This window comes from Bos indicus x Bos taurus, chromosome 8 (assembly GCF_003369695.1).
Source record: "Bos indicus x Bos taurus breed Angus x Brahman F1 hybrid chromosome 8, Bos_hybrid_MaternalHap_v2.0, whole genome shotgun sequence".
NCBI lineage: Eukaryota > Metazoa > Chordata > Mammalia > Artiodactyla > Bovidae > Bos > Bos indicus x Bos taurus.
Window position 1 is genome coordinate 46,584,283 of NC_040083.1, and position 18,389 is coordinate 46,602,671.

The window sequence follows — 18,389 nt, forward strand, 5'->3', positions numbered from 1 at the left end:
CAGCTACCCCATTTCTGGGGTCTTCTTGGCTAAAAAGGGAACCTCTTCTCTCAGGGACTGCTCTTGCTTAGATATGAGGCTTGGGTCCTTGAACCAGGACAGCACAGTGAATTTTTGCCTAAAGAATGCCACGAGATTAAATGTCTAGAAGAAGGAAAGGCAGACACATGCTATACTTGTATATTGGTGAAAACAACATAAAAATAGCCGAGACTTCCCTGGAGCCCCACTTTAATTCTCTTCTGTGTTTACTTTTTTTTTTTTCCCCTTCTATCTTAATGTGCTTGCTTGGCAGTACCCTGGGAGGGTTTTACCTCATCCCTGGCACGACTTTCCTGTCCTATCCAAGCTAGGATAGTCCTTCCTGGTTTCTCCTTTGAAACAAAGCAAGAGAAGACAAGCAATGTATAGGAAAGAATGAGCCTGCGAGGCTGACTGTGACTTGGAGTGAGATTTAATTCTCACGAGGCATGAACACTGGAGGTTGAACCCTGTGGAACTGGCTGAGTGGCAGTGTGTCCCAGGAATACTCCTCAGGGTTCAGATTTGGTGACTGTCACTGGAGGACTCAGGTATGTCTAGTGAGTGGAGAGTAGGAGGGAGGGCTGGCGAGGCTCTTACGTAAGAGGCTGAGGAAAAAATTCATTCTAGCGTGGGCAGTGGCAAAGAGCTAAGCCTTTTCTAGGTGAGGCTTCAAGTTGAGTATTGTACTTGCTAACTTTAGGGGCCTCAGGGGCTGTGAATAGGAACTGAGTGAGTAATTCAAATCTGCACTCTTTAGAGCTTAGCAAAGAATAGGAAATGGTGTGGGCAAAAGGATTGAGACCTTGAGAATTCTGGAGGTACAGGGTGATTCTGGAGCCCTGGAGGCTGCTTAGAAGGTGGAAAAACATGCAGCCTGGCTGGGGACACAGGGGTACTGGCAGCCCTGCAGAGCTAGAAAAACAATGCTTTCTCTCCTAATGGACCTCTTTTCTTCTTTCCTTACCCCCTTTTTTTCTCTTCCGCCTTTCCTTCTTTTTTCCCTTCCTCTTTACTTTTCCCCCTTCCCTTTCGTTTTTGCTTCCCATTTTCTTTTTTCCTTCCCCCTTTCTCTTTTTCTGTGTTTTTTCCTTCCCCCCTTTTTTTGTCTCCCCTTCTTTTTCATCTTCCCCCTCCTTCCCTTTCCTTTTTAAAAACAAATGAATACACAGATCCTGAATAAGACTTATAGACATTTTCTGAGACCTTGTTATGTTGATGGATTTACAGACACAGCTATTTCTCATCTCTCGAAGGGCCGGCATATGCATATACATGTTGGAGATCACGTATGAAAGTGAGAGGGCAGCTGAACAGATGCTGAAGAGTCAGCAGAGCTCCTTCTCTTCTTGCGAGATTCACTCCTGTACACCCACCCCGCCCAAGGACTACTCTTTATAACCACGCTTTAGTTCCTACCCCACCCACATTGAGATCATTAGCACACTATGAAAACCTCACCTGAAAAGAATCTTGTCTACTCAGTGTGAAACGTATAGGATGGTGTTTAAGGTGTAATTTGTTTTATACGGTTCTTGTTTACCATTATACATTGGCATCCACTCTCTAGTCCCTGTGAGTTCTGTATTTTACAAAACGCAAGGAAAGGACTTTAATGGTTAAATGCTAAAATATACTCTCAGCCTCCTTCTGACCTGAAACCCTTCTCTTTTTAGTTGCTTCTTTCTCCTTGTTGGATCAAATTCCACTGCTTCTGGTGGGCCTTGTTAACCACCCAGGTTTTGTCATTTTACTTCATTGCAAAACTTTCCGAACCATTATCTTCTCTCGTCATAAGTAGGCCCAGTGACACACACACAATTCTTCCAGAACCTCTTCATTTTAATACTTAAATAACTCCTTCAATCTGCCTCTGTCCTGTAAATACAGGTACAGTGTACTTGTTTGGCAGAAGGACTAGTGTTTGGTGGAAGGAATGTAGATGTCAGTGACACTTGGATTTAAAAATCCTCCAGTCAGCTGTATCTTTTTGTGCAAATCACTTCGCCTGCCTGGGACTCCTTCTGTGAAATGGAGATATTTGCAACTGACCCTGCAGAGCTTTTGCAAGGACAGAGAGACTGGAATATGCATCTCTCTCCTGACGCAGCCCACTGAATGGTGGCTGATATTATTATGCACCTCTATTTTCAAGAAACTTCTATTCTTCTACCTCTGCTTACCTCAGTCCTTCCTTTTTACCCCTGTTCATTATTCATACCTCTGTTCTTTTTTGTTTTTTAAACTGACCTCATGGCTTATGCTTCCTCCAGGACCTTCTCTTTTAGCTCCTGCCTATTTTTTAAATCATAACTACTCTACAATGCTTTCCTTTCCAATATCAAGCTGCAATATACTATTTGGGGACAACTCTCAAAATATGGACTTCCAAAAATAGGGCTTTGAATATGTTTCAATGGTACAATAGAGGACTGGCTGCTGTCTTAGAAAAAACCTCTCCTAGAACTCGCTAACATTCAGGGGGCCTTGCTGCACATTACCCTAACAGAACATGGTTTAATGGTTGTGGGTGTATGTGTGAATATATATTCATATATATACATACTTGTATATATCCTGTAAGCTTTAACAGGCTGTGGGTAGAATTCCATAATTTTGAAAAGAAACATAACCTTATGATTCTTAGGTTAGTGGGAATCCTTTAAGAATCTATTTACTTATGTATTTTTATAAAATTTCCATTAACCAAGATGCATGACTTCTAAAGTATGAAAAGTAAGCAACCAAAGCCTGCTGAAGCTGCCTGGGGGTCCCTGGTGGGGCTTGGCCATTCCTCATTTCTTCCCGGGCCTTTTCCTACTGCCACAAGAGAGTGGAAGGGCTGCATGCTGTCAGCAGATGAAGGAGTCTGCTCCTGCTGGAAAAGCCCAGAGCACAGTGGTGCCCTCTGACCTGGCACCACTGGTACCTTGAACTGGTGTCCTTTCCAACTGGGCCCTAGGAACAGGCTCTCACACAAGCCAGTCTGGGAACCAGCTGGAACAGAAAAGGACTCAACCTGCTCTCTGGAAACTTGCTAAGACAGGAACTCACTTTATGTGGAAGTGAGGTGTGCCTTACCTTTCAGAACCTTGGGAATGTAGAATGGGATACTTTTGGAAATTGGGGTGGGAACTACTCTTACAGACAAGAAACAAAAGCAAATGGGCCCTTTGATTTACAGCTGCATTTCACAATTGCCACTCTACATCTCCATTTACTTCCTTGAGGCCTGGGCTTTGTCAGTGCACATGGATTTCTGGAAATCATTGTGGAAACACAATTGGACATAATTGGAACATCGGTCTAAGGAGTATGTGGAGGGTAATCCAGTCAGCCATGAAGAAAGGAGCTGGACACATGCCCTCCCCCCCTTCTCAAAGAGGTAGCCCCACAACCTGCAGTATATTGTACAAGGAAAGCAGTGTGCCCTGTGCTTCCCAGACTATAAGACTCACCTGAGAACTGAAAAGAGCCTCTCAGGCTCCTCCCTGGAGATTCATTTAGTAGGGCTATGATAGGGTCAGGAATTTGCATTTCTAATACAATCCTTTATCATCATGGAAGTTTAAGAAATACCAGGCTGAAAACTCAGCCCTTTGTCTAGAGTAATGGTTCTCATCCCTGGCTACTCATTACAACCACTTGGGAGCTTTGAAATATCCTGATGTCTAGGCTGTGCCCCAGACCAACAACATTAGAATCTCCAGGAAAAAGAACCCACGAATCTTTTAAAATATAGATTAAATAGAACCCAGGTGTTTTTTTTTTTTTTTTTTCTTAGCCTGCAGGTGATTCCAGTATGTGAATAAGGCTCAGAACCATTGCCAGAGCATTTGTGATCTAAAAATATTCGTGGCTAACAAACTGCCTCAGCTACGTGAAGGGAACTAGAAAAATCAAGAAAGTTAAAATTAATACAGAACACAAGGAAAAAAAAAGATGACTCAGAAGGATAAAAGAATCACGTACTCTATACAGGTGATAGATATTCCTGAAACTACTACTTCTATTGGCTTCTTTTATGCTCTAGAAAAGGAATCTGTAAACATTTTCTATAAAGGACCAGATAGTTAAGATAGTTTAAGGTTTTTGTGGGTCAAATGGTCTCTATTGCAAGTGACCAACTCAACAGTTGGGGCATAAAAGCAGCCAGATTATAGGTAAATGAATGGGTTGGGTTGTGTCCCAGTAAAACTTTATCTATGGACATATGAATTACATGTGAATTTCATGTGTGACAAATTCATCTTCAATTGGTTTTATTCTAACTCTTTAAAAATATAAAAAACACTCTTAGCTCACGGGCCATAATAATGGGCCGTGGGCTGGATTTGACCCATGAGCTGTGGTTTGCCAAATTCTGACCTAGGCTGAGACAATTAAAGCAGTCTAATATAAGAGAAAGGGCAGACCTGGGCATAAAATACGATAAAAAACATTATCTTGATAAAACTGTTAGTTTAGGAAAAGTATATATAAAGCACCTAGCAGAGTGCCTCATAGTAGGTATTCAATAAATGATAGTCTATCATTGTTGAGTGGACGGATGAATAAAACACTGTTGCTGTGCAATTGGTCTAGCCTAGGAATAACAAGTTACATTTATCTTATGCTTAATGTGTTCCAAGCACTGTTCTAAGTACTTTACATATTTTAACACATTTAATCTTTACCAATACTTATAAAGCAGGTACTATTATTATCCTCATCGTAAGAAAATTGGGAACAGAGTGTTACAGTAAACTGCTTAAGGTCACACGATAATAAAGAGGCCCGGACAGGATTTCTACTTAGGCTGTCTGACTCCAAAGTCCATGCTTGCCACTGGTTGTCAGAAAATAACAAATATCTGCATGCAATATATAAATAGAAATGATTTTTGCATCCCTCAGTTATTTTTTTGGAGGGGAGAATATTTTTCTTTTTTTAATGTTAACAAATTAAAATTTTTACTTCTTTTTACTTTATTTATATTTTGATACTTTCTCATCCTCTTTTAAGGGTGTGCTTTAAAGCAGTGGTTTTCAACATGTGCCATTTACCCCGAGAGGAGACATCTAGCAATGTCTCAGACAGTATGTTTATCACATTTGGGGTTGGAGACTGCTACTGGCACCTAGTGGACAGAGGCCAGGATGCTGCTCCGCATATTACAATGCACAGGGCAGCCCTCCTTAACAAAGAATTATTCTGCCCCCAAATGCCAATAGTGATGAGGTTGGGAAAGCCTGGCTTAAAGTCATCACTGAGTGTCAGCACACAGGACCACACAAAAAGGACCTCATCTAGTCATTTGCGTCATCTCGGCCTCAGACTCGGATTATCCTGCTGCTGACTCAAGTGACTGGTGTGTAGCTGGTTGTGAGAAAGGCCAAAAATGCAGATGCACTACTTTTCATCTGGCACCACTCCACAGTGGCTGGAGAGCAGCAGAAATGACCTGGGTCAAAACTTACCTTAAGCTTAAAATATCATGAAAAACAGAGGCAGAAAACTAGCAGTCAGGCCATTTCTCCCCTATCAGGAGGCTATTTCAGGGATAATCTTTCATCTTGTGGGCAGAAAATATTTGCAGGGTATGCTCACTGGACAGTATTTGCTGTGATTGTAGGTTTCTTTACATGTTTTTTGCTGTTTTGTTTGCATGTTGCTTGCGTCAGAGCAAGAAAGATTGTTTGATGACGTATTATATTTGGAGTAATTACACACTTCTGATCCCCATCTTTAGTGGTTTTCCTTCTAACACTCTGCTCAGCCCACCAACGGTCCCCCTAAAACCAGGATTGACATCTAAAATAGGCAACTCTGATCCAGCACTCATCCATCCAGAACATGGAAGCATTTTGTAAAAGGACCTCTATTTCCCTTCTAGACTTGACTCATATTCATCTCATTTCTATTTCTGTTAGCTCTTTTACCATTTCCTTTATTTTCTGGAAGGAGGAGAAATATAGAAACTGTGGAAGCTGCCTCACAAGCTCCACAGATCTTGCAAAGCTATAGGAAAAAGCAAGGTCTTAGGACTGTTATTCCTGCCTGTGTGGTCCTTATATTATGACTTGTGGAAGAAACCACCCAGGTGCATAAGAAACTGACGTTGGCTCTTTGTTGGCCATCCATTAAAAAGGAGAAAAGGAAAGATGCTTACAGTGTAGAACCAGAACTTCACAATGGGTGCATTGTAGAATTCATAGATTTTTCTGCCCAGGGGGATGAACCGGTGTCTGCTCTGAACTTCTTCTTCATCCTTCTTCCTGGAGGACTCCCCGTTGTTTCTTCCCAACATCGCCTACGGTGGAAGAGGACCCATAGCATCACAGCAGGGTTCTGGAGAGCAGGCAGTTCAACATGCTCATTTTACAGATGGGAAAGTGTGTTCCCAGAACCTGAGAGCTTTGTTCAGGGTCCTCAGAGATTTGGAGATCGTGCCTTCCCTAGGTGTGCATTTGCATTATACATAGAATCTGTATATCCTTCGCCTGGGATGGAAGGCCTTAAGGATATTTCTTGATTGTTCTCGTCTCTTCTTCCCTGGAACCTCTGGAAGATGAGGTGTTGGAAGATACCCAAAGTTCTGAGAGACAGAAAAAGTATAACCTGGAAAGACCAGGAACCTCTCATTCCTCCCAACCCCTTTTTTGTTTTATCATGAGACAGGCAGGTCTGGGTTCTCTACTCATGCTAATGACTCTTAAGTCAAGGGTACCTTAGACTAGTAATGCCTTATTTGTCCAAAGGTTATGGACATTCAAGAGGTTTAGGTATCTGAAGTGCCTGAGCTTAGGTTAGGAGCATCTATTCAACTTTTAGGCATATGCCTTGGCTTCCTGATTTCAAACCCTGTGAAGCCTTAATTTGGTGATTCCCGGGCACACTACATTCCTCTGCGTAGGAGAGTCAATCAGGCAGGACTAGAAGTCAGGCCTGACTTGAAAAGGACCTCATTTTTAAGTTGTTGCAGATTTCCTTAAATCAATTATTTCCTTCTCACTATTGACAGCAGCAGGAACAACAGTGATTAAACATCACAAAAAAGGCAGAACTTGAAAAAAGGCAGGCATTGACAAAGAAGATTGGTCCTAATCTGGACACTTAGCATCTGTGGCACATTGGGCAAATTATTTTAACCTGAGATTTAGTTTTTTTAACTGTAAAATAAGGGTAGTAATAGCACCTGATAGAGGGTTGGTCTACAAATCAATCAGCATCTGGCATTTAATAGGTGCTCAGTAAATATTGTTGTTGTTTAGTTGCTAAGACATGTCTGACGTTTTTGCGACCCCATGGACTGTAGCCTGCCAGGTTCCTCTGTCTATGTGATTTCCCAGGCAAAAATACTGGAGTGGGTGGCTATTCCCTTCTCCAGGGGATCTTCTCTACTCAGGGATCGAATCTACATCTCTTGCATTGGCAGGCAGATTCTTTACCACTGAGCCATCAGGGAAGCCCCAGTAAATATTAGCTGGTCTTTAAAGTGAACTAAGACTTTCTCAGATTCTCTTGACTGAAATGATTTAGTTGGGATCTCTCACCAGAAAAAAGTGTGATATTAGGGATCTATTATACCATATTTCTTGGCTTTAATTCTTTCTATGTTGTTCTAAATAAGGTTAGTTCTACAATGTTTGGCAAAGGAAATTTTTATTAAGTGTGAGAACAGGGTAGAATCTTACAACTACTCAGAGACTGACAAGGGCTTGGGAGAAGAAAAAGTACTAGGAATAAGGGTTTAAAATTGAAGATCTAATCACCAAAATAATTTACCCTGAAGTTGGTAACGGAGACAACCAACAGTTGGTTCTGGCTTTAAACCACCTTACCCACAATATGAAATATTAGTTTCAACTATTTCTGTCATTACCTCAAGTATTCACTTTACTTAAATATGTAACAATCATACATGATTTACCTGTAACCAGAGAATTACAGGAGAGGGTAATTTCCATTCCTTTATTGACCCTCTGGCTGGAAAACTACCTTGAACTAATGAATAAGTTAGACTCCATACTATGGCCTATCTAAGTATTTATTTTGATCAGTTAGCTGAATCAATCTTCATGATAAACACTAGACAGCAATAGGGTTCTACAAATATCGATCATTAACCTCAAGAAACTCTAAAGGTACATGATATTTGCCTTCTATAATTTATAACCTATGTGACACAATTATCCTACTTCTGTTTATTTATATGCTCAAAAATACAGGGTCAAAATACATTTTGGTAGACACTTAGATGAGAGTAAAGGCAGCCTGGAGCGTTTTAGGCATCTCAGAGAATAGCATCTTGGGGTAAACTCTAGGGACAGTGGCTTTTTCAACAGTTACAACAATGCCCTTGGTCTCTGGATATATTGAGACTTTATCAGGCAAAATTCAAGACACTTACCTGGCAAGGCAGGTAAAACAAAAATAAAGGACAATCTATTTTGCCGTAAATATTAAAAAATATTTCAAAGTGAGTGCATTTCTGAGAGGCTTGTCCTTCAAGGTTTAAGTAAAGCACTTTTGGCATTTCATTAATTCCAGCCTAAGCAGCTTAACTTGCTGATTTTGTTATTTCTTTTTCCAGCAGTCAAACATTTCCTTTGGCTACATTTCTTAAAGCAGATTGCAACAGGGTCGAATACACACAAGACTGCACAACACGGATTTCAGAATCTTTGCTGGCTGGACACCGATGTCAAGTCTGGGAAAGATCCTTTGAGGTGAACTAAGCTATTGAAGGCTATTAAACTGAAGCAAACTGAGGCTGATATTTCATGTACAGCTTTGGAAGGGCCAAGGGAAAATGTTCTATTCCAAGAGAGGATACATCGGTTTAACACAGAAGCTCAAATATCAGTCCTATGAAGGCAGTGGAGTTGTCAACAAGTTGCATTTTCCAGTTGCATCATCCAGAGTGAGCTGAGACCAGTGGCCCAGCAGTAACAGAACTTGTCATTAGGGTCTAAAGAAGCACCACATTAAAAAAAGGTGCTGTCCAACTCTGATTTTGCCAGCCCATTAGTCCCTTCCTTCCTTTCATTCTCCCTGCTGTTTTAGCCTGTGGAGAATCAGCTCAGGCATTAATGCTACTGTGGTATCTTCTACTTGGGTTCTCAGTAGGCAACAGCAGGGGCTATTCTCTGGGAAGCAAAATTTGCTTTCAGTCCAGAGATGCACCTTTCATTGTGGCTTCTTGAAACATCAGATCCTCAAAACTCTGAACGGAGCAGGAGAGGGAGCTGTCTCTGTTTTCCTCCTTGAGACCCAACCAGAAAGAATACTGCCTTAGCTTCTGACTACCTTCCTAGTTTCCTACTTTGAGCCCTCCTAGGATGTACGCCAAAGTCAAGGCCATGTCAAACTAATTTGGAACTAATTAGGTGGATAACCTTGGGCCACTTAACCTATCTTGAATCTCAGCTTCCTCATCTGTAAAATGGTATAACAGTAGTACCTACTTTGCGAACTTGCTCTGAGGATTCCATGAGTTAAGTAAAGCATTTAACACCATTATAACAACATTAACAAACATTTATCTCATGATAGGCACAAGTATACATTAGTTACATGTAAGCTTTTCACATTGTTTACATGTACCTGTGAGCTATTAATAATAATGTTGTTATTCTCATATTAGAGGTTAAGAAACTGTGCCTGAGGTCCTACTGTGAATAGGTGATGGGGCAGGATTCTGCTGAAGTATTTAATAAAGATTCGATATTACTACCACCAATGTTTCTGCTAATGATCAAAATATGATTTCCTATACTTGAAGGGGTTCAGAGGCCAAAATTAAGGTCAGATATTTAGGAAGACAGTCATTTGATCCTAACATAGAGGGAAGCAGATGCCTCCACTGATTTATAGAAGGATCCTGAAACTGAAAGCAAACACTGGACTTCAACTCAGTGAGTGAAAAGCTGTGGCCTGATGCTTATACACTGTTGTACTTGGGGCTGGGAATGTGCCTGTGAATAGATCTTTAAGAAGAACCTGCTGGAAGGAAAGGGCATTTATCTGGAGGAAAAACAATTCACAGGGTGTTCCCATGAGGATAATAATGCAAAGGCGTTTTGTCACCTGAGCAAAACCAGTTTTTATTTTCTCCCCAAACAACTTCTTCTGGCTCATCACGGTCACTGGTCAGAGTGATGGTGGAGGCTGGGGGATATCCAGGAAGTTCTAAGGAGTTGTTGCCTTATGTCACCAAAGCTCTGAAGCCTTGTTTGTCCCTTTAACAGCCTGTGATATTTTTAGACTTTGAATACAATCCAGTGGCAGTCACACTGCTCTCCAGTTAGAGTTGTGGGAAGCTGTCCCATGCCCAGCTGCCCCCAATCCCCCTACAGAACAAAGGATCCATGCTCTATAATTATACCAGGAAGAGCTAATAAAAGCCTTCCATACAAACCTCAAAATTCAATTAGTCCTCCATTTGTGAGCCTGACCTCGAAGACAGATAAAGGCTTAGCTTCTGATCAGTACAACAGTTTCAGCTCAGTGGAGCCGACTGCTCCCAAATCAGATTCCCTTTCCTCTTCATGTGCTAAGACTGCCACATCACCTGGTTGTTTATAAAGTATCGCCTGGTTGGAAAATTCAGAGTGTGTTGCTTTTGAATTTCACTGGGTTGTTGAGTGCCACTTATCCTGGCCAAAGGATTAGAATTAGTCCCTTTAGTTACTTGAGCATAGAGAGGACACTTTTTCTGGGGGCGGAGAGGATGCATAGCACACAGCATGTGGGATCTTAGTTCCCTAATCAGGGATTGAACCTGTCACTGAACTAGCGAGGAAGTCCTCGAGAAGACACTTTTATAATACCCTGCTCTCAGTACTTAAATGGAAGTAACTGGTGGGAAGGTGACCCCGAGAGTTACTAAATCTTAAGTCATATCCACGGGAGAGGGGGTTAGTGGTTCTCCCCTCCAATAATAACAGCATAGATTTTTCTTACTGTCAGTTCCATGTCCTCTTCATCTTTTTCCTTTGTGGGCTTCTCTGGTTCTTCTTGCTCCTTCTCTTGGAGGTGGATTTCCTGGGCCTGAGTCATATAGGGCATGTCATCTTTGTTCTTGAACTCCAAGCTGAGAATTGAAGGAGGAAGTAGAATTCCCAGAATTACCTAAAGCAATAATAATGATAATAATAATAATCACATTTAAAGGATTAAGATAAGGGTGGTTGCTTAGAATCAGAACACCTGGGGTGTGGGGTCTGTGTTTGTGGGCATGTGTGGGTGTAGGAGTGTTGGGTGTGCCCAGAGTGAGGACCTGCATATCTGAATAACTAAGCCCATTCATGCTAAGAGAATTCCTTCTGCCCACGTGACTGGGAGCTGTTAACTCACAGTAGCTCAGTCTGATTTTGGCAAAACAAAGCATCTTATTCAAATACATCTTACCCAATTAACACCTACTTTGCACAGAGGAAACTGAGGAAAAAGACCCTACCCAAGGCAAATATAGGAAAAAATTCAGATTCCCAGTTAGTAGCGTGATAACACTTAGCTCTGTGAAATCAATTCATATGTTATGTCCACTGGCATTTATTTACTAATATGCCAAGTGGAATTGATTACGTATCATCTGGTTATCTCTGTAAAAAATACTGTCCTAAGTTGACCTCAAGAAAATCTGTTTAAGAAAGCACGTTATTCATTTTAGCATCCCTCAGCATTTTGTATTATCCAGCAGTAACACACACACACACACACACACACACACACACACACACACGGGCTCTGTATCACTATGAGAAGCCCCCTGCACCACGCCCCAGGAGGCCCAGCACTGTGTTTCACTACCAAGCACATGAGAGATCCAGAACCTTATTGTTTCCCAGGACCAAGTTTCTGACACCTGATTTGTGCTTCCTAAATCTTCTCCCATCTCTTCCCTCAATCCCAAAATGGTTTATGTACAAGCTTCTGAGTACAACCTTCCTTGAAGAAAGTGTACCAACATGACGGGCTAAGAGAGGCCATAAAGGGCAAGTAAAAATGATCCTCAAGTAAGGAGGCAAGGACAGCCTGTGCTTCAGTGCCCAGGGACTTGAGAGCAGCTAAGGGAAAGGGGAGAGTGGTGACCCTGCCTCAGGGTGCCTGGCAGGCCTGGGAAGGCTCAGATGGCAGGCCTGGCAGCCTTCAGGGCACATGACACCCTGTCCTCAGAGCTGAGAGCCAGTTTTGGCATTGTTTGTAGTGTGGTGCTGGAATGCCCATGACCCACTTCATGGAACCCTTCTGTGACTCTGGGCCAAGATCCCACAGACAGGGTGGGTAGGGGAGAGGTGCTGGTTCTATCAGGGTGGTGTCAGCAGATTGCTCTGGTTTGGTGGCCCTTTTGTTTTGGGCTGACCTCAGAGTCACCTAGATCAGGTTGTTCTAGGTAAATATAAGCCTGGCTGGTTTCAGTTGCAACAGCTACAAACTAAACAAATAAAGCATTTTAAACATTCTTTCAATCTCCTCCTTTCCCCATTTTGTCTTTTAAAAAACTCTTTCAGTTTAATGTTTTCCTTGTAAAACACAGAAGAAAACATAAAAAAATCGAAAGCCATTGATTATCCTATTTCTTATATTTTCAACCCAGGGATAAGCACTACAAAAAGCTTACTGTGTATCCTTTTTGTTTTTTTAAAATATGAAGTTATATGGATAGAACTATACCTGTACATGCACTTTAAAAAACAACAAAATATGGTCTCAGGCTACATATTGGTCTGCAACTTGTTTTTCTTCACTGAAGAATAGATCAGGATTATCTGGCAGCATCTTTACATATAAATCTATCTCATTTTTATTTCATTAAAAAAATGTCTTAAGTTTAGCTGATAGGAGCCAGTGTCTCTTTATGACATGGTGCCAAGGGAGGGCCAAGGTGTTCAGGCTTGCATGGAGGTAAAAGGTTGTCCAGGTAAGTGTCTCCTGGTGTAGCATGGCTTGTGACAGAGTAAATGGTACCTTCTATGGTACCGGTGTGTGATTGTCACCTGTGGGTATTCTGAGAAATATTACTGTCTATGCATACTATCTCTAGAGGCTCTTTTTTTTTGTTTTTTTCCTCTTGGTCTGGCCACACGGCAGGTGGGATCTTAGTTTTCCAACAAGGGATCAAACCGGTGCCCCCTGCAGTGGAAGCATGGAGTCCTAACCACTGGACTGGCAGGAAGTCCTACCTAGATGTTCTGATTTAGCAGAATTTGGGGTTGGCCCTCATTTCCATACTTTACAAAAGCCCAATTATACAGAAGATTCTGATGCATAGGTGGGGCTTAGAAGTCCCCTCCTGAGTTAAGAGGACACCTACTACCACTGCAGATTTGGCTTGGAAAACTCCCACCAACCCCTGGGCCTCATAGCTGACAGAGCCTTCTGGGAGCACTGACCTTGAGGCCTGAGTTCTTGCGCATCCGGAGCCGACCCATCCACATGTCTGTGAGCAACATCTGGCTGCACGTGTGCGCGATGAAGTCACGGTGCTTGGCAGCTACCGCAAGCTGCAGGCACGTGGCATTGCTCCAGTTCTTCAGTTCATACGTCAGCAGTTTCATGGCCAGCTGCTCATCCTGCTTGTAGGACTGGTCCAGGAGCTCCACGGCCAGCTGGCCAAAGTCCCTGAAAGAGAGAGCATAAGGAGCTGTCTTTTGGCGATCTTGGAGACTTAGATGATGAAAGTGGCAACCCGATGGCCAAGCCGTGTGTGGTTTAGTTGTTCCTCATGGGGTCTAGTCTATTCATTCATTCACCCAGCCAACACCATTAAGCATCTACTGTGTGCCAGATATGGAGTTTAGAAATGGGGGTGTAAGTCAAATTAGTCATGATCCCTGCACTCAGGGCCCCAGATTCAAGGCATACGGATGGGTGAGGCAGATCCACAAATCAGAGTACAGTGTATTTTCTTAAATGCAACAGACCTCAGTTCATAGTTAAGCCTTGTTAACCACAAGTGTGTGATCTTGGGCGAGTTACATAAATTCTCAGTCTCATTTTCTGTAGGTGTAAAATATGTATTTTAAGGGGACGTACCTCTTGGGGCAGTTGAGAGGATGAAATGAAATCTATGCATCTGTGTGTACCTCTGTATCTAGCACTGTGTACCACAGATGTTAACTGTCTGTGTCCATCTTCTGTGTGCACCATCGGGTTGATACTGCCTCCTCTTAAAGTACTGGGTAGCTCAGACAACCAGTGTTTGGGGCCCATCTTCCCTTCTCTTCCCCTGACCACCCCATTTGTGGGACTGTCCAACCTGGAGTTGTGGTTCAGCTCCTGAGAGATGTCATCTACCATGTCGTTCTCAGAAGCCTCGTGGGCCATGGCTTTGCAGAGCTTACAGGCCACCAGGGCCTTGGCCATGGCCTCCTCGCCATGCTGCCAGAAGAACAGGGCCATCTTCTGCCGCTTCATCAGGACGGCCCACACCATCAGTTCATGAAAAGGGAAAGGGAAGTGGTTGATCTCAGGGTCATCCAAGTCAATGTCCACCTCTTCTTCACGCTTCTTGGTTGTCTTTCTTCCTCGCCTCAAGGGAACATCATCCTGTAATTTTAGGGAAAAAGCATAGAGATGAACTTAGAAATGAATCCAATCAATTCAGTAAATAGTTCCTGTGTATCTGCTACTAGCCCAGCCCTGGGATAGATACAGAAAGAAATGAACTATCCTAGCTTCTATTCTAAAAGAACTCACAAGTTCATGCATGCCTAACTTTAAAACAAGCTATAATAAATGCAGAAGCACAGTCCTATGAGAACATGTCAGTGTTAAGACTTTAATTTTAAACAAGTCTTTCTCAATGGACTTTTTAAAAAACAAAACAAAACTTTCATCTATTCGTTTCCTCTACAGGTAGGGTCATTTGTACCTCGTGATGGACAGCATTACCCTTTCTGCTGAAAGCACAAGGACATCCTATACTTGCAACTGGATATAGGGTAATAACCACATGAACAGAAGATGGGAGACAGATACTCTGTCTCGAGTTTCTGCATACTTCATTAGATGCATTTGTGAAGAATTTCTGGCCTTTGGGTCTGTTGCCATTTGTAAGCACCCATGAGTAGATTTCACTTACTGGAACCTATATGCTTTCTTGGTTTTCAAGTTAGTATTTCAAATATGATTTATTTTTGTTTGCAATGCTAATATAACCTCATGATAGAATTTTCAAAGCTACTGTGACTACCCCCTTGTCACCGGGAAAAATGTCACTTCCTTATTTTAGAATCATGTACTAAGTCCTACCACTGGAATGAACATATATATATTTAAAACATGTAATAAAGAGAATAAAAAATTGACACTAATAATTTGAACAAACACTTACCTCCATTCCCAACAGTTTCAAGGCTTTGGGCTGTTAAAAAAATTTTATGCACAAAGTTAGATCTTTCTTTATAGAGGTAAGAAAAGAATCCTAATGTATCTTAAACAGGTAATGGAACAAATCTATTGTACTGTATAGCATTTATTCATTTCACTAAATAAAACACCACAGGGGAAGCTCTTTATGGAAATTCTAAGAGAATTACAAATTTAGTGACTTTGGTGAATTACAGAAAATTAGGAAACTAGAGAGGTATAATGAGATTGCCTAAAGGGTAGACCCTGCAGGTTTATAATCTCTTTTATAGACCAAGATTTTTTCCATCTTTCTAAAACCATCCTGCTTGGTCGACATCTTCTAGACATCAAGCACTTGAGTGAACAATGAGACTTTCAATCAAACGATGAGGTGTTCCTCAAACCTCTGAAAGACTGCTGCAATATGGAGACTTGGGGTATTATTCAGAAATATTATATGTTGAGATGATTCATGCTGGCTATCTCTCTTTGCTGCTGACCAGTAGAGCAAGGGTGAATGGGGCCAGAGGGACATTTGTTGAGGTCAAAGGGCACTCAGTGGCATGGTAAGTGTAAGCACACATAGCAGCACCGCTGGTCACACTAGGAATGTGCAAAACACGTGCAGACCAAGGTGGAAGAGAAGGCATCTCAGCAAATTATAGAGCTAAATAGAACTCACATGGATAAAAACCACTGGGGGGGGGAGTCCTCAATAATTTTAAAGGTATGGATAGATCCCAAGACCAAAAATCTTGAACACTGATAAAGTAGATAAGATTGTGCTGTGTGCTGTGCTTAGTCACTCAGTGGTATCCGACTCTTTGTGACCCCGTGGACTGTAGCCTGCCAGGCTCCTCTGTCCACGGGGATTCTCCAGGCAAGAATAGTGGAGTGGATTGCCGTGTCCCGCTCTAGGGAATCTTCTCAACCCAGGGATCGAGTCCAGGTCTCCCACATTGCAGATGGATTCTTTACCGTCTGATTATTTGAATATAATTACTATTCTCCAATCATTAAGGTTTACTTTTTTAAATGAAAAAACTACTTTTTTTTAATGTACCAAAAGACTTATTTAGAAGTTGAGCATGTCATCTCAATTCACAGCATGTATAAAAGCTAAAAAAGTTCACTTTCAATGCCAGTTTCTGATTTGAACTGGATCTAGTGAGAAGAAGAAAGAGTGTAACACTCAGTACATTTTTTTTCTTTTTTAAACAGATTTGATGGCAGAGGGAAGAAGAGGCAGGACAGCTGCCTTCTTATCTGATTTCCCCCTTGCAGACAAGGAAGCAGCCACACTCCAAATCTACTGCATCCTAGACCTCCCCAGAAGCCAGGAAATGGAATTGGAGCCAGCCTCACCCTCTTTGGGCCAAAGAGATTGTGGTAGAGCGTCCGGAAGCGCTTGCGCGTGTAGTTGCAGCGATAAGCCCCTCCCATCAGGTACTCGATCACCAGGCCAATATCGATCAGGCTGATTCTGTAGTCTGGGGGCAGGTTCCCCTACCAGGGAAGAATGGAACACACACACATCCAAGAGACAAGGGGGTTTACTAGGGATTCTACTCCGTGTGTTCTGTAACTATTTTAGACTAAAATAATAATAATAATTAAAAAGAAACATATTAATGTATTATTATGCTGGTTAATCAATTCACCTTAAAATAGATCCAACCGAAACCTGGATATTCTCGCTTGGAAAGAAGACATAAGTTAAATAAGAAGATGCAGTAATCGTCGGCAATAACAGAAAATCAAAATATTTATTCAAGTCTTCAGCTGGGGAGAAAAAAACACCAGTGTAGCAGAAAGAAACACAAATGGCAAATTCTACCACTCCCAGCCACTAAGGAACTAGGTTCCCAGATGCTCCCCCAGACCCCTTCACTGCTCTGCCTCGGACCCGGGCCTGTTACTGGCCTCTTGCTGATCATTTATTTCTTCATGCTCACTAAGTGAAGACTCCTTCCAGAAAGTAGTTGTTATTACCAGGGACTGCATCAGGTGAAATATGCTGAGAGCTTGAATATCCTTTATACAAAACTTCTATTAACAATTTTTTAAAAATTGGCACCTTTTTAATAAAAGGAGAGCATGATGGATGTTATGACAAAGACTTTTATGAACATCACTTCTGTTTAAAGAAGAAAGAAGGGTGAAATAAGAGAAGTTTTATCAATAGAATATTTTATTTCTCCAAAATTAAAGAGGTTTTTCATATTTTCTTTCAGAGAATAGTGCTTCTTAAAGATCTAGAGCGACAGAGTAAGTTTAATGTTATACATATAGGTGCAAAAACAGAAGAGTTATTATTATTATCTTCTCATTATTGGTTTCTACTTCAAAAGGGACCTCTGTGTAGCCTGAGGAAAACCTTTGCTTTGTTAGGTGATGGAAGAATTAGCTGTTTGTGGGAAATTCTGAGCTCACAGTGAGTTCCAAAGGGTACAGCTGATCAAATCTCACTATCTGAAAGGTTTAGTTCCCTGGTGCTCTGTACCATGAATGGAAGAGGTGCCACATGTGCAGGAAGCCTGGCACACTGTATTCTTAGATTTATTTTGGAGGGGCCGGAGGACTGCATCCACTTTGGGATTTGTCTTTAATGGAGGATGCATTCAGGATGCTATGTGAAATTCCTGCTACTTCATGGAAACGGCTCATAACAGTCGTGGTAGTTTTCTAGCCTTGTGGCATCTGAACCACCGGGGAAATGTGGTGACTCTGCAAAGGTCTGGACCCTGTCTCGCTTCAAGTATGAGAGGCTATGCACTTTATGAGCTGTCCAGGTGATTCTGAGTCTACTACATAAAGTTCAGATGGGGTTACATAGCAGCATTGGGAAATTCAAAGTGTACGAAGATAATCATTGTCACTAGGGAATTAGCTTATGAAGGTGGGTCTCAATTATCCTTACTGAGCTTTCCTATGGGCAAGAACAATCATCTGAAAGGGAATTAGAATCAGAGGTGGCCAACTATATCTTACCATCAAACTTGTAACTTCCTACTTTTAATTGTCTTATT

The 18,389-nt window shown here is 41.8% G+C and overlaps 1 protein-coding gene and 1 long non-coding RNA gene across 14 annotated transcripts in view; one reads left to right on the forward strand and one right to left on the reverse strand.

The window, feature by feature from the left end:
* Positions 1-18,389, reverse strand: part of TRPM3 (transient receptor potential cation channel subfamily M member 3) — a 1,070,052-nt gene that overhangs the window by 74,757 nt on the left and 976,906 nt on the right. For 9 of the 13 annotated variants that reach the window (XM_027549457.1, XM_027549458.1, XM_027549453.1 and 6 more), the window contains 7 exons: positions 17,022-17,057; positions 16,726-16,866; positions 15,344-15,373; positions 14,267-14,556; positions 13,401-13,629; positions 10,969-11,136; positions 6,173-6,313 (listed from right to left, as the gene is read on the reverse strand). In XM_027549457.1, coding sequence (XP_027405258.1) covers positions 6,173-6,313; positions 10,969-11,136; positions 13,401-13,629; positions 14,267-14,556; positions 15,344-15,373; positions 16,726-16,866; positions 17,022-17,057 — 1,035 coding nt within the window. The remainder of the gene's footprint in view (positions 1-6,172; positions 6,314-10,968; positions 11,137-13,400; positions 13,630-14,266; positions 14,557-15,343; positions 15,374-16,725; positions 16,867-17,021; positions 17,058-18,389) is intronic. The other 4 variants (XM_027549451.1, XM_027549447.1, XM_027549448.1 and 1 more) reach the window with 1 other exon arrangement.
* On the forward strand, positions 270-16,718 carry LOC113897112. Its single transcript, XR_003512263.1, has 3 exons — positions 270-572; positions 14,866-14,951; positions 16,582-16,718. It is a non-coding gene; the product is annotated as an uncharacterized LOC113897112 (long non-coding RNA).